This window comes from Sinocyclocheilus anshuiensis, unplaced genomic scaffold (assembly GCF_001515605.1).
Source record: "Sinocyclocheilus anshuiensis isolate Anshui unplaced genomic scaffold, SAMN03320099.WGS_v1.1 scaffold1546, whole genome shotgun sequence".
NCBI lineage: Eukaryota > Metazoa > Chordata > Actinopteri > Cypriniformes > Cyprinidae > Sinocyclocheilus > Sinocyclocheilus anshuiensis.
The window spans coordinates 753,668-767,971 of NW_015547737.1; the positions used below are offsets into that span (position 1 = coordinate 753,668).

Consider the following 14,304-nt stretch of genomic DNA (forward strand, 5'->3'; position numbering starts at 1 on the left):
ATTAATTAGAAAAATACAGCGCTAAGAAGAGCCAAACATGCCTCAATATTCCAAGAAATCAACATACATAGAATCTCCAAAGCAAAACTAAGTCCTTTTCATTGCCTCCTGCTCTCTTTTACAAACTAATTTTTCCAATGGACCACAAACATGGCCAAACCCTGCAGGAGACACAGTGGCCTGAACAGTTCAGATGGGAATGTGAAGGGTTAAGGTCTGTTTCATAAACTCCCACTTAAGGATCTCCTCTGGCAAGCCTGTGGTGGGGCTTAAAATCCTGATTTGACAGATCACATTTTACTCACAGGCACCAAGAAAATAGCCAACCACTGCCTGCACTGCGCTTCTGCTCTTTAACGTGGCAGAACACATCCCAGAGTCTTTAGATACAATGGGAACGCGGCTGAGAATGCTCATATCAGCAGTCATAGTGGCATCATGGGTGCTCTCAGCATCTGGTGCACACTATCACACTCACAGGCATCACAGACTGGAGGATGTAGCACTTACTGAGGAAATCGATGTAAGGGCACAGAGGAATAAGGTAACCTTTCTGTTTTTCTTCCATGATTGTTATCTTATGCAAAGGCTGACAGAACTAAATACTGCTTGTCCATTTTATATATGCATTTTAATTTTGGGTTAATTTGATTTAATTTGTGTTTAGTTTAATTGACTTTGCTTGTTCCCACTTCAACATTTAACTAAGCCATATATGACACATGAAATCTAATGCAACATATAAAATAGTTACGAAAATTTTATCTATTATAATTACATAATGACCTACAATAAATGTTTTAAATAAACTGCTTTCATTAAAATTTGTATAATGCGAACTATTAAGGAGCAATTCTCACTATTAACTAGTTGCTTATTAGCATGCATATTACTAACATATTGGCTGTTTATTAGTACTTATAAAACACATATTAATGCCTTATTCTGCATGGCCATATTTTAGATCCCTTAATTAGGAAGCAAATTAGGAGTTTGTTCAGGGAAAACTCTTAATAGTGAATATATGTTCCCCATTCTAAAGTGTTACCACACACAGACACACACACATAGATTAACATGTCAAATATATTCAGTATCAAGTTTATTAATTTACTGCATTGCAATTTCAAAAAACAATTATTACTGATTATTAATACAATTAATATTGTACTATGTAACTAATGATTCAAAATTACACGTTTATTCACATTTAAAGTAAGCTAAGTGACTTTTAAAATGTTTTTGCTTTAGCTTAACTAAATTATACCACACGTTTACAGGTTTACATATGTTACATTTCCACCATAAAATCAGATTACTTCCATATACTGATGGTAGGGCTGTGCAAAAAATCGAATGCGATTTTCATGCGCATCTCGTCAGTAAAGTCCTGTGATTAGTAGTAAATCTCCAGTACGTGCTTTCAGATGGAGCGGCATTTACTACACAGAGCTGTAGTTCACTGACAAGCTACACAAAATCGCGTTCAAAATCGCAGGCGATTCATTGCCGATTTTGAACGCGATTTTCTGCACAGCCCTAACTGATGGTTTTGAAACCATACAGCTTTGTTCAAATAAACAACTCAACAGCTGCCCGGCACTGTGTGGAAGCTGTCTGATTAGTCAGCAATCTGTTCTAGAGGAGTTCCCTCAGGCTCAAATTATCCCACCCACAGCTTCACGCTAACTCATGGGGTCAGACACTGTCAGGGTGATTTAACAGATGCCTGAAGACACACAGGTTCAAACAGATGCTCGTCCCAACAAGCCCAAAGAGATGACAGTTATTCATAAACAGGATGTAAAAGTAGTATACTCAAAAAATAAATTGTCATCATTTTCTCACCCTCATGTCATTACAAACCCTCATGTTATGACTTTCTTTCGTCCATGAAACACAAAAGGAGATGACTGTTTTCCATTCATTGATGACGAACAGGGTTTGAAGCTTCAAATCTTCAAAAAGGATGCAAAAGTGCCTCAAAAGTTTCATTAAAAAACTCATGCTTTATTTCACGTAATTCATTTTCACGCAATACAAAAGTTTTCTGTGATGAAAAGGTACAAATTCAAGTAATTCAAGAAATTATTTACAAAAAATAGTCTTTTGGTGCTTGAAAAACTAGCCATGTTTCCGAATGCTACTAAATGATCCAGATACAATGGTAAATAGTTCACTGGATGGAAATACTGTCAGTGAATAAGATAAATGTCAATCTTTTTTTCAAGTAAAGCTCTCAAAATGGCTTCAGAAGACCCCGAATAAAGCTCACATCACTTTTTTTTATTCTTTTATGACAACTTTTATCCAACAGTTATCCTTCATTGTAACCAAATACACAGGACTTTCTCCATCCTTCAGAATTCCTCCTTTTGAGTTCTACAGAAGAAGGTCATACAGGTATGGAAGCCCGTTTCCACTACTGAAAAAAAAGAAATAAAGGTAATTGCAACTTTTTATCTCACAAAAAAGTTTTGAGTTTTTATTTCTCACAACGAGTTATAAAGTCAGAATTGTGAGATATAAACTCGCAATTGTAAGAAAAGAAAATCAGTTTGTCTTTTTTCCCCTCTGAATTGGACTTTATGGGCCCTATTTTAATGATCTAAGCGCAAGGTCTAAAGCGCACGGCGCAGGTGCACTTAGGGCGTGTCCAAATCCACTTTTGCTAGTTCAACGACGGGAAAAATGGTCGGCGTGCCCAGTGCATGGTCTAAAAGGTTTGTCCCTATTCTCTTAATGAGTAATGGGTGTGTTTTTGGGCATAACGTGCAATCAGAGTCTCATCTCCCATTCCCTTTAAGAGCCAGTTGCGCTTGTGCCATGGCGGATTTGCTATTTACACGGCAGAATTTGCAAGCGCAAAGACAGAACGCGTCTCCATATGAGGAAACGGATCTGCTCGTGCGCGAGCAAATAGGTAGCCTAATTCTGATACATGCAATGACTATCCATTATGACATGTAGGCATTTTTATATTTATGTAGCCTACACAATAATAATCTTTTACATTGCAATCCTTTAATTTGTAATATTTGGCATGTTTGTGTGCTGCTGTGCGTCCCTGTGTGTGTAATAAGCAGAGTGTAAGTGCGTTGTGCACCCGCCTATACTAACGCGCTCTTTAAATAACAAAAAAACTACTGCGCCATTGACTTTAGACCAGGTTTTAGTTGGTCAATGGTGCAGTCTATTTCAGTTGCCTCAAAATAGCAACGCGCCAACAATGCGCCTGAACACACCTTGTTTTCAGACCAGCACGCCCATGAGCGCACAAATGGGCGCAAATGCATTTGCTATTTAAACAATGTGGCACAGGACGTGAAAATGATAACTGCGTCGGACTGAAACTACCAAAAAACACTTGCGTCACGCCCATAACTCACAATTGCAAATTTATATCTCACAATTCTGAGAAAAGCAAACAGAATTGTGAGATATAAACTCACAATTGTGAGAAAAAAAAGTCCGAATTAAGTTTTTGAAAAATTTTTATTTAGTGGCAGAAATGGGCTTCCATATGCAGGTTTGAAACGACATGACAACAGAACATTACTATTTTGTTTAACATTAATGCAAAGGCTGGGAATTTTTTTAAAAAACAAGACTAATTATTGACGTTCAACCTGAATGTGGCATTCTTGTCAAAAAAATGTACCAACTAATGAAGCCATTTTACAGAGAGCGACAGATGACATCAACGCCCTTCTGCCTGCCGACACCCCCGATGACTCTACCCCATTGCCGCCTGGAGGAGACCCTTCAGGTAACGAACAACTGACACCTGGTCAACTGTCTGAAAAGAATGAGTGATGGGCTCATTTTAAAAACCACATGTTGCTCACAAGAGCTCTTATTTGTTCATGAGTTATGTCTATGTGAGTGGGAAGTTTCATTAACTTTTCTGTTTTTAATACAATTTTCTACATGTTCCAGACCTTCCAACTTGTTTACTGTGTGTGTGCCTAACTGGATCTGTCTACTGTGAGGAGGTCGACCCAGATATGACGTCAGTGCCTGCTCTGCCAAAGGAGACAAACTACCTCTACGCTCGGTACAACAAGATAAAAAAGATAACAGCCAAAGATTTCGGAGATATCGGTGAGTTCTTCCTGACTTGACTTGCTCTGGCATTCTCGTTCAGCGCCCTTTTCTGTTGGGGGAAAATATACAATCCTTGTGGACAGGATCAGGGATTACCCTTAAGGAGAGCAGGAGGCAAACAGCTGCTTCTTTTCAGAAACAATCCAGAATCCATTTCATCCAAAAGATTTCCAAATGTTAAGGGACATGATATACAAACCACAATGTGATCACAAGAGATTGCGAGTTTTTCCGTTGCATAAAGACATCGATCACATTTCGGAACCACAACATCCTACAGAACATGTGTGTTGACAAAAACTTGCAAATGTGGTAAACTACTCTGTTTGCAGCAGTGCATCATGGGTACAACAAAGTTAGCTAGAGGCCTTTAGGGGACTCATGCATCAAAGGCTTTTAAAAAAAGTTTATTTGATAATTTGTTGAATATATATATCAGGTATTCACAATTGATGCTAATGGAACACTCAATAATAAGGTGACTTTTGACAGCACGAAAAAAGTTAAAAGGAGCATAAAACTTTGAACAAACAAAAACTGCAGTAAGTACGAAAAAAATAACCACGTGGATGGCAGGAGTGTAATTTCCGAGCCAAACTGTCTAACATATGACGCTTAACCTTCACATTATCAATTTAATGCTCTTCTGTCCATTTCCATTCATCTACTATAGTTACTCTGAAGAGAATCGACTTCACTGGAAATATAATTTCTGAGATTGAAGAGGGTGCATTTGCTAAGCTTACCATGCTAAAGGAGCTCTCACTAGCCGAAAACCTGCTGGTCAAGCTACCAATGCTACCGGCGAAATTAGTCTCCTTTAATGCTAATCACAACAAACTGAGGACCAAAGGAATCAAGTCAAATGCTTTCAAGGTAAAGAGCCACAAATTACACTACCTGTTTGAAAACACTTCTAGCCAATGCACAACCTTTTGTTTTGAATTATGTTTTGAAGTGACTTTTTCATTTATAGAAAGAATACCCTACCGAATTGATTTAATCAAGACAAAGACAGCCTTATTTGTTATTATTTTAACCGTTTGCTCTCAAAATTGTTTTGCTCTGACTTCCAGAAATTAAGCAAACTGACACATCTGTATCTTGCTCACAATGAACTGGAGGCGGTTCCTCTCATTCCAGAGACTGTCCGCACACTTCACCTACAGGTTAGAAAGCTGAACATGTTTTGCATGCTAACAAGTCTTCTGCACAGAAATTATACTTTTATTATTATTATTTTTTAATGTAAAAAAAAAACATATTGAAGGAACTCTAACCCCTTCTCTTGCTGTGTTTTCAGAACAATAACATTTCAAGCGTGACTGTGGACACCTTCTGCAAAAGTAACAACACATACTACATCCGCCACAACATGAACGAAATCCGTATGGATGGAAATCCCGTCATCCTCGGCCAGTACCCCAACAGTTTCATATGCCTGCAGTCTCTGCCAATTGGGCGATACCAATGAAAACAGAATCAAAGGTACACCCCAGTGAGAAGTCCTTGGATAGCAAATGATGATGATTAAAACCGAGAAGCAAAAGTCATTCAATCTCCTGGTGCCTGAGCACAGATAAGTGTAAAAGTTAATACCATGAGAACCTGCATCATATATCTAATTATGTAACAGCTGCCCAAACACTTAGATTTCTTCTTGATATTTCTTTGTAAATATCCTACTTTGTAGATGAACCTGAACCACAAGTCTTTGAAAGAATAACTTCATATCCATTGTAAATAACCACTGGAGGCTACTGCTTAGAAAAATGTGAGATCATGAAAAGCTGCAGTCAAGCTTCTAGTATTCCTCAGAACTCTGTGAATTTCTGACACTTTCTAATACTGTTAAATGGTCTTACTTTAGTTGAAATTAAGATGCCTGCTAAGTTAATTAGAGGGCAAGGAACTCATCCCAACTTCCAAGTCACTGATCTTTCCCAGCTGACTTTTACTTTAATGTTTTGAATATTATTTATATGCTAAATGTGTAATTACTACCTATATGTGAACTAAACATGAATAGTGTACAGCAAAACATTGTATGAAATCAACATGTTATGTTTGCTTTTGTTGTTCAAATACACTTTTTTTTTTTCTAAAAACTTGTGACTAGTTTGCTTTTATCTTTTACAACTATGTCAGACTTATAGTTAAAGCAAAAAAAAAAAAAAAAAGGCAGTTCCAAAAAGAGACCAAAACAACTGTCTGCAAATTGCAAACCAATCAAACCCAAAGATTTTGCACACAGAAACTTCTGGAAAAAGTGGGGTAATATTGTTCCATTTAACTGGCCAAATTGGCAGCCATTACAGCACAATGATCCAAGCAAATAATGGAATGTTTTTCATACTGACTCGAAGGCTTCATTCCCAAACTTTCACTGCCATCGAGTCATGGAATTTGTTCCCAATCTGGCATTCAGCAATCTTTCTCATACTTATGAAAGTCTCATGATATATACAGTACATACATATTTCTACTTACAAGAAGAGAAATAAAAGTGGAGAACTTTGTTATTTCATGTAGAATCTTTGAAATATATATTTTTCTCAAAGGAATTAAATAAATCAGGTGTCTTTGTTTTGGATACACATTGGTCTAAATAATCATATTCCTTCTTATTACAGTATTAACTTATTATAAGGCTTTTATGAAAGTTATAAAAACACAAACTTTTTCATTACAAATTAAATTATCAGCATAACAACAACAAAAGTTGTACTACTAAAGTTGTACTGAATACTACCAATTGGACATATCGCGCCACAACCAATCAGAGAAATTTAAATTTAAGTCCCTTTTTGGCAAGTTTGTGTGTAGCTGTGACTAGATTTCAATAAAAGTCACAATTTCTTTCATGATCAATGAGAACTGACATTGCTGTCACTTCTCAGTACTCAAGTATTTGTGCTCATACATATTTGGTTGAGCACTTTATTCCCTGCTTCTATTGCTGGTTACCTGAAAGTGCTGAAACGTTTGACGCCTCTCCTCACATCTCTCAGAGAACGTCCTCAAGGTCCTGAAGAACAAAAGAAGATCTTTTGTGTCCTCCACTCTGCAAACAAGACAGTATTGTTACATTAATACCCCATAACACCCAACATTGTATTGCTCACTTTGGTAAATTCTAATTAGATTGTCTTAAATCAGGGGTTTTCAAAGTGTGGGGCGCGCCTCCCCAGGGGGGCGCCAGAGCATGTCAGGGGAGGCGCGGGGGAAAATTATAATAAATTAAAAATAGAATTATTGAGTTAAATTATTATATGTATTTTTTATTATAATTCAATGTTTTTATTTAAACGATACTAAAAAATAATAAGTCAAAAATATGAGAAAAATGTTTCACCCAGAAGGCCGTAGCTGTGAATATGCCTATTAATACAATGGAGCGGTTTCTGAGACCTCCCGATTCAAAGCCTTCAACTTCAGGGCTTAAACCCAAAAGACGACGATATGATATTCAGTATTTGAGTTTAGGATTTACGTGGACAGGACCAGCTGATGAACCACGACCTTTATGTGTGGTTTGTCAAGATATTTTGGCTAATGACAGCATGAGACCCACAAAACTTCGGCGCACACCTTGAAACCAAGCAAGTTGAGGTAACTATAGCAGGAAAACCTCCAGAATTTTTCCAAAGAAAACTTCAAACCTTTCAAGGTCAGAAAATGTTTTTGATTTTGTCAAATTAAATGGAAAGGCCACTGAAGCTTCATATCGCGTTGCATTGCGTATTGCCAAGGCAGGCAAAGCACATACCACTTGAGAGACGTTAATTCTACCGGCAGCAAAAGACCTGTGTTCCGTGATGCTAGGAGAGGCAGCGGCTTCTAAGATTGATTCTGTTCCACTCTCTGATAACACAATAAGTCAGCGCATCTCAGACATGGCACAGGATGTGAAGGAGAAAGTCAGACACAGCCCATTCTTTGCACTCCAGATCGACGAATCCACCGATGTGGCCAGCTGTGCTCAGCTGTTAACATATGTGCGGTATGTGAAAAACATGGGGAGGGGGGCGCCATTGGGTAAGTTGTGTCAAAAGGGAGGCCCACTGTCTTAGACTTTGAAAACCCCTGTCTTAAATTATTTGATTAGAAAAAATAATGACAGGGAAATATCCTCCTTGATGTAAAATTCAGCATACAATGTAGAAGGATAAACTGTGTATTTGTGTTTAATCCCATTCACAGGCTGACATTACGAGACATTTTGAGATTTTCCATAGATTTACCAGGGGCCCAGAAACTGGCACAGAATGCAACTTTCCATGACTCTGGAGTCTTGTCTGTGAAAGGCCGGTGTTGTAATGTGTGATGGAAAAATGTTAAGTCTCTCAAAACTAAATGGATCCACTCCAAGAGTAAAAGACAGCAGCTTAATGGCAAGAGTTGGAGAAAAGGCTCCCTGAGAATATCTAAGCACCAGACAATTAATGTACACCTTAAATTTTTTGGATTTGGGTGAGCTGAAAGTTTACAAACATTCATCAGCCATCTGGATTGACTGATGTCTAGCGCGGTTTAAAAGAAACCCCAGACAAATCACCCTCGCCGACGGATCTCATTTTGTAATCTGGGCAAATTTCCATAATATGCATTTCAGATTTGTTGATTGGGGACCTTGAATCTGAAAAAGTCATTTTAAACCACGCTGTCCTAGAATGCTAACCTTTTAAGTTCAACAGACCAAACATACTGAATGCCAGGATCGCTCTATAGACCGATAATAGCAAATCAATGTTGGGCTGCTTTGTATAATGTCACTAAATTTGTCCCTTCAGTTTTTCTCATTTGACTGGTTATGCTGTGAAGAACCTGTGGTATGTACTAATATTCAACGTATAGGTTCCAAAAACCTGTGTGGTTGTGCTTTGTTTCAAACTTCACACTTGTCAAAAATCAAAACATCAACAACAGAACCAAAGTTGCAAACATAGCTATAGAGGATACAGTAATGAAAGCACAAAAACTTTCTCCCCAGACATGCCTGAATCCACTTATGTACCTGACCACAAGAGTGCTCAAAAAATTCTTAAGTTTACATGGACCATAATGGTTATAAAATGCGTCTTCCTGAGTCGCAGAGACAACTCAAGACTTATGCGAGAATCATTATCTCCAGTATTTTTCCGACTCTCTCGTGCCAGGACTCTCAGACCAGACAATATGATCCAGATGCACATTCAGCGACCAGGAGGCTAGCTGCACTTTAGAAAAGGACCCAAACAAATCGCCGCCAAAACAGCAGCATTACTTCAAAATTTGTCATCCCAGCCAAAAAAATCCTGTGACTAAGTGGAACAACCACAGAAGATCCTATAGTCATGTTTTTAGAAAACAAAACTCTGAAATGTAAAGAAATTAATTGGTAATTCAAATGTATGAGTGTAATGCATTTACATTTCAAGTAATATTATGTTGATTGAGAGATCAGTGGTAATCAGAGTGTCGTTGGTTTGAATCTTTGGAAATGTACCATAAAGCTACAGATACTGTTTGACATGAAAGGATAAATCTAGCAGCAGAATAAGTTAACCACAAGCATGAAGATTCAGACCTCAGCTCTCTTTTCAAGTATATTGCAAGTATGATGTACAACACAATCTAAATAACCTAACGTTCTAATTATCTCGGCTGTGTTCTCTGTGGATTGCTGGATACATCAACATCAAAAGGTGTTACTTTAATGGGAAGTGTTGTGCTGTACTCGTTAAAGTAATAATAGAAGACAGAACTGCACTTCAGACCACAGGAATTTTATCACTCTAAACCAACATATAAAGCAAATTCAAAGGTCTCTCTGGTGGAGTTGCCTGTACAGACTGTCCTGATTCACACAGTCCAGAGTGCCCTTCAGGTAGTCCACACGTTCACTTTTTACAGTGCACACTGTGGGGTGCTGTTGGCTGTCAATGACTTGCTGGTGCCATTTGTTGACAGTTTAATGAGCGGGACATGTTACGGACCGTCAACACAGCACTTTTAAACATTAAATCCACACATCATTATGTGGGGTGCAGTGTTCTTCTGGACTCAACTGACTGAACCTCATTAAAGCACCAGAAGAGCAACCATCTATAATTTAGAAAGAGAGTTTACTCCACCAACATAAAAAAAAAAACATGCTTCTGCCATGAAGCTGCTCTGTAGGAGCTTTACCACAAATATAGAATACAAAACAAACAGAACAGAACAAAAAAAAAGCACAATACAGCAACAGATGACAATAGAATAGAACAAAGCAGAACAGAAAAAATATATATATGGGTAAAATCTGTGAACAAACTTTGAAGTTGCTTGAGATAGTCTAGCCTGAAAGTTGTTAGCATGTTTTTAACATGATTCTTATGTTGATAGCATGTTTCTAGCATAATTACCATGTTGCTAACAGAACTGAACAATAGAACAAGACTGAATAAATCACAATAGTGCAGAAAACAACAGAACAGAGTGCAACAGAACAACAAGGAAAAAACACAAACTGAATAGAATACATTAAAAAAAACAACAGAATACAATAGACAACAGCAGAAAATAGAATACAGCCGAAAAAAAAAAGACTAAACAGAATAAACTAAAACCAACAGAATAGAACACAACAGAACAGAATAGAATACAACAGAACAGAACTGAATACAATAGAACAGAAGGGAAGAAATAGGCAGCTACCACAGATATGGACCACATGCCTAATGATCAGAGACATTTATGTGTTAATTTGGCCTGGACCAGAGTATGTGAGCGGAGTGGAGCGGCAACAATTTCACCCTCCGCGCTCCAAGCATTCAATAATCACTCCGCTCCGGGTTCACCATTTCCCGCTCCCGTTCCACTCCTCGCTCCACTGATCAGAAACCGCTCCACGGCTAAATTATTTCACTATGCTTGAAAAATCAAAGTTCTGTTCAGAAATTATATTAAACGAAAAATAAATGCATAATACTAGAAGAATAGTTTTAACATGGTTTATTGGAACACTACAATTAGCCCAAGTTCATATTAAATGACTGCTTAACTCGCTTAGCTTACTTGTCTGTGCAACGTCTCTCTACTATGGCGAAGCTGAGGGTAGTTACTTCAGAAACAGAAAGAATATGGTGTAACTTTTCTGTTTTTAAGCTGATAAATCACAGGACAGCGTTGACCAAATTTTCTTCATTCCTGAATGTATGTGCGCGATCTGTACGTTATTTGCGAGCTTGTGTGTTCTGTCGGTGTGCAGCAATGTAGAAGCACATTCGTTTCGAGCATTGATTAACAAACTGTACAACTAGAGTTGCCAACTTTAGAAAATGAATACACGGGACAATTTTGTAAATACAGGTGAGTGACCGTGAAGAGTTCAGATGCAAAAGCCTCTAAGTGCTGTCTGAAATTTTGATCTAAAATTAGCATTTTCATCAGGCTCCTATGTTTAGGTTCAGTAATGTTACTCTAATTGCAATGTATAGGTCCTTTTCTATTGCATTAAAGTGAAATAACTGAACATAAATATAGGAGCCTGATAAAAATGCTCATTTTAGAAGAAAAAACGGACGGTACCATATAGAGACGGTACCATATAGAGGCTTTTGCATCTGAACTCTTCATATATGAAAATGCATATTTTTCAATGAAAGACAGCTTATACAGTGGTGTGAAAAAGTGTTGGCCCCCTTCCTAATTTCTTATTTTTTTGCATGTTTGTCACACTTTAATGTTTCAGATCATCAAACAAATTTAAATATTACACAAAGATAATGCAAGTAAATACAAAGACGACTTCCCTTACTGATCACGTCTCTTGCGCGGCGGGATGTTGGACTCATGAAAAATAATCACGTTGTTTGTATTCACCAAAACTGATTTATTGAAGTCAAAACACGGACGGAATTGGCGTCAGCGCTAGCGCCGCTTGCTGTGAGGCGGGAGCGACGAGCCGGCAGAGGATTCCGCAGCCTTCCACGACCAGTTATGTTCACGATTTCTGATTTACTTAACGTATACTGCGTGAGGGAGGCTGTGGATGATGACAGGTATCGGTGATCATTCTCAAGTGATCAGCACCGCTGCTGTTGTATCAGTCAGTGGTTAGATTAGCGTAGCAGTCAAAAAACGGGACAAGGGAGGTCACGTATGGGACAAATCAGTTAGGCCCAAAATACGGGATGGCTGGCTATGTACAACTTACAACATGCTTTAACTTCCCGCACTCGTCCATCGCCATTTCACCTTCAAATGTGATCCAAATATCTGTCAAGCTAACTAATTATGTTTAATGCGTGAGTTGGCATAATTTGTGCTCGTGACGGAGCGGTAGCGGAGCGGGTGAAAACCTCAACACTCCGACTTTCAAAGAATCCGCTCCTAGCTCCAGGCAAAATCACACTGCTCCACTCCGCTCACATACTCTGGCCTGGACCACGAATAAACAAATCCTTCAGCTGCAAGCATAACAGAAATCCCTCAAACACATAAACAAAGCCATTATTTGTCTAATGATGGAATATTTAAAACAATAAAATAAAATAAAGTAAATATTTTTGAGGTTATGTGGTATTTCACTTAAACGCTGCCTCATATGAAGGATTCTCAAGAGTACATCACTGTCAGTCAATCAGTCGGCAGCGGATCTAACCTGATCTCGCAACACTTGCCAATCAGAGAGATCTGATGAGAAAATCAGATCTCTGCGGGAACTCTCTCACATCGTGTTAACAACAGCTGGTCAGGGTTCACTCAGCATCCAGCTAATGAGCCACTTTGATACTTTTTTTTCCTCTTATATGAAGTTTTGTTTGAATTTGTATCTTTTTACAAGACTAACATAAAGCAGAACACTCTTCTATGGTGTCTGGGAATTCACTTGCCTGATGTTTACTTACACTGTAGGTTTTATGTTGTGTAACCTATTACGCAACCTGGATTTTCTCCAAATGGGATTTCTGTTGATTCAATTATGTAAACAAGCAAGATGCAACATTTTGTGAAGAGCACAAATTATCCATGGAATCCACTTACCTTTAAAAATAAATGTAAAAAAATAAATAAAGTAATAGACCACCCAAAAATGAGAATTTGCTAAAAAATTTACTTACTCTCAGGCCATACAAGATGTAGATGTGTTTGGTTCTTGATCAGAACAGATTTGGAGAAATGTAGCATTACATCACTTGCTCACCAATGGATCCTCTGCACTGAATGGGTGCCGTCAGAATGAGAGTCCAAACAGCTGATAAAAACATCACAAAAATCCACAAGTAATCTACACGACTCCAGTCCATCAGTTAATGTCTTGGGAAGTGAAAAGCTGTGTTTTTAAGAAGCAAATCCATCAAGGCATTTTAACTTCAAACAGTCACTTCTGGTCAAAATATGAGTCCAGTGAAAAAGTCCACCCCTTGTTGTCCTCTCACATCAAAATCCACCAACATATTTGTTTAGAGCTGTTTTGGCTTGTAAACGGTGCTTGAACTGTGTAGATTTCTCTCCTGATTCAGACAAGACCATTTTTTCACTGGAGATAGCAATATTATGAGTATTCATTTATTTTATATTTTAGCCAGAAACAATGGTTTAATATTAAAAATTTCCTAATGACCAATTTATTACAAATATGCAGCTTTTTACTTCACAAGACATTAATTGATAGACTGGAGTGGTGTGGATTACTTGTGGATTTCTGTGTTTTTATCAGCTGTTTGGACTCTCATTCTGACGGCACCCATTCACTGCACAGGATCCATTGGTGAGCAAGTGATTTAACTTTTGCTACATTTCTCCAAATCTGTTCTGATGGAGAAACAAACTCATCTACATCTTGGATGACCTGAGGGTGAGTAAACTTTCCTTAAATTTTCCTCAAAATTCCTTAAAATACAAACACACCAATGATATTAAGCAGTTACCAATCATCACTCTACCTGGACACAAATGCAGAGAAATCTTTGAATTCAACACCATCCACAACGATATTGAGCTCTGTAACTCTCCTGAGCAGAGCATCACCCTCCTGTAAAAAAAAAACACTGAGAATTAAACAATATCATAAATAATCTTAATAAATAGCCTTAAATTGATCTGCATTTATTCTATTACCTGTCACGAAACTGATGGTTTATGGGATTTCCTCTCTTCAGGAAAGAAACTCTCATCTTTTTTATTGTGAAAACTGGAGCACAAATCTGCTTTCACTTTTTTATGCGC

At 37.9% G+C, this 14,304-nt stretch overlaps 2 protein-coding genes across 6 annotated transcripts in view; one reads left to right on the plus strand and one right to left on the minus strand.

The window, feature by feature from the left end:
- LOC107704453 (centromere protein P) overlaps positions 1-14,304 on the minus strand; it is a 77,413-nt gene that overhangs the window by 43,629 nt on the left and 19,480 nt on the right. For all 5 annotated transcript variants that reach the window (XM_016507380.1, XM_016507378.1, XM_016507376.1 and 2 more), the window contains exons 5-6: positions 14,022-14,110; positions 7,075-7,171 (exon numbers count right to left, since the gene is read on the minus strand). In XM_016507380.1, coding sequence (XP_016362866.1) covers positions 7,075-7,171; positions 14,022-14,110 — 186 coding nt within the window. The remainder of the gene's footprint in view (positions 1-7,074; positions 7,172-14,021; positions 14,111-14,304) is intronic.
- On the plus strand, positions 204-6,211 carry LOC107704454 (mimecan). Its single transcript, XM_016507382.1, has 7 exons — positions 204-214; positions 308-544; positions 3,685-3,769; positions 3,940-4,104; positions 4,781-4,983; positions 5,184-5,276; positions 5,411-6,211. Exons 2-7 carry the CDS (start codon positions 392-394, stop codon positions 5,579-5,581), a joined length of 870 nt encoding a protein of 289 aa, XP_016362868.1. The 5' UTR covers positions 204-214; positions 308-391; the 3' UTR covers positions 5,582-6,211.

Coding starts and splice junctions, on each gene's coding strand:
- LOC107704454 (XM_016507382.1), top strand. CDS start 392: ATGGGAACGCGGCTGAGAATGCTCATATCAGCAGTCATAGTGGCATCA. Junction 4,105..4,780: donor CAAAGATTTCGGAGATATCG/GTGAGTTCTTCC, acceptor CATCTACTATAG/TTACTCTGAAGAGAATCGAC. Junction 4,984..5,183: donor TCAAGTCAAATGCTTTCAAG/GTAAAGAGCCAC, acceptor TCTGACTTCCAG/AAATTAAGCAAACTGACACA.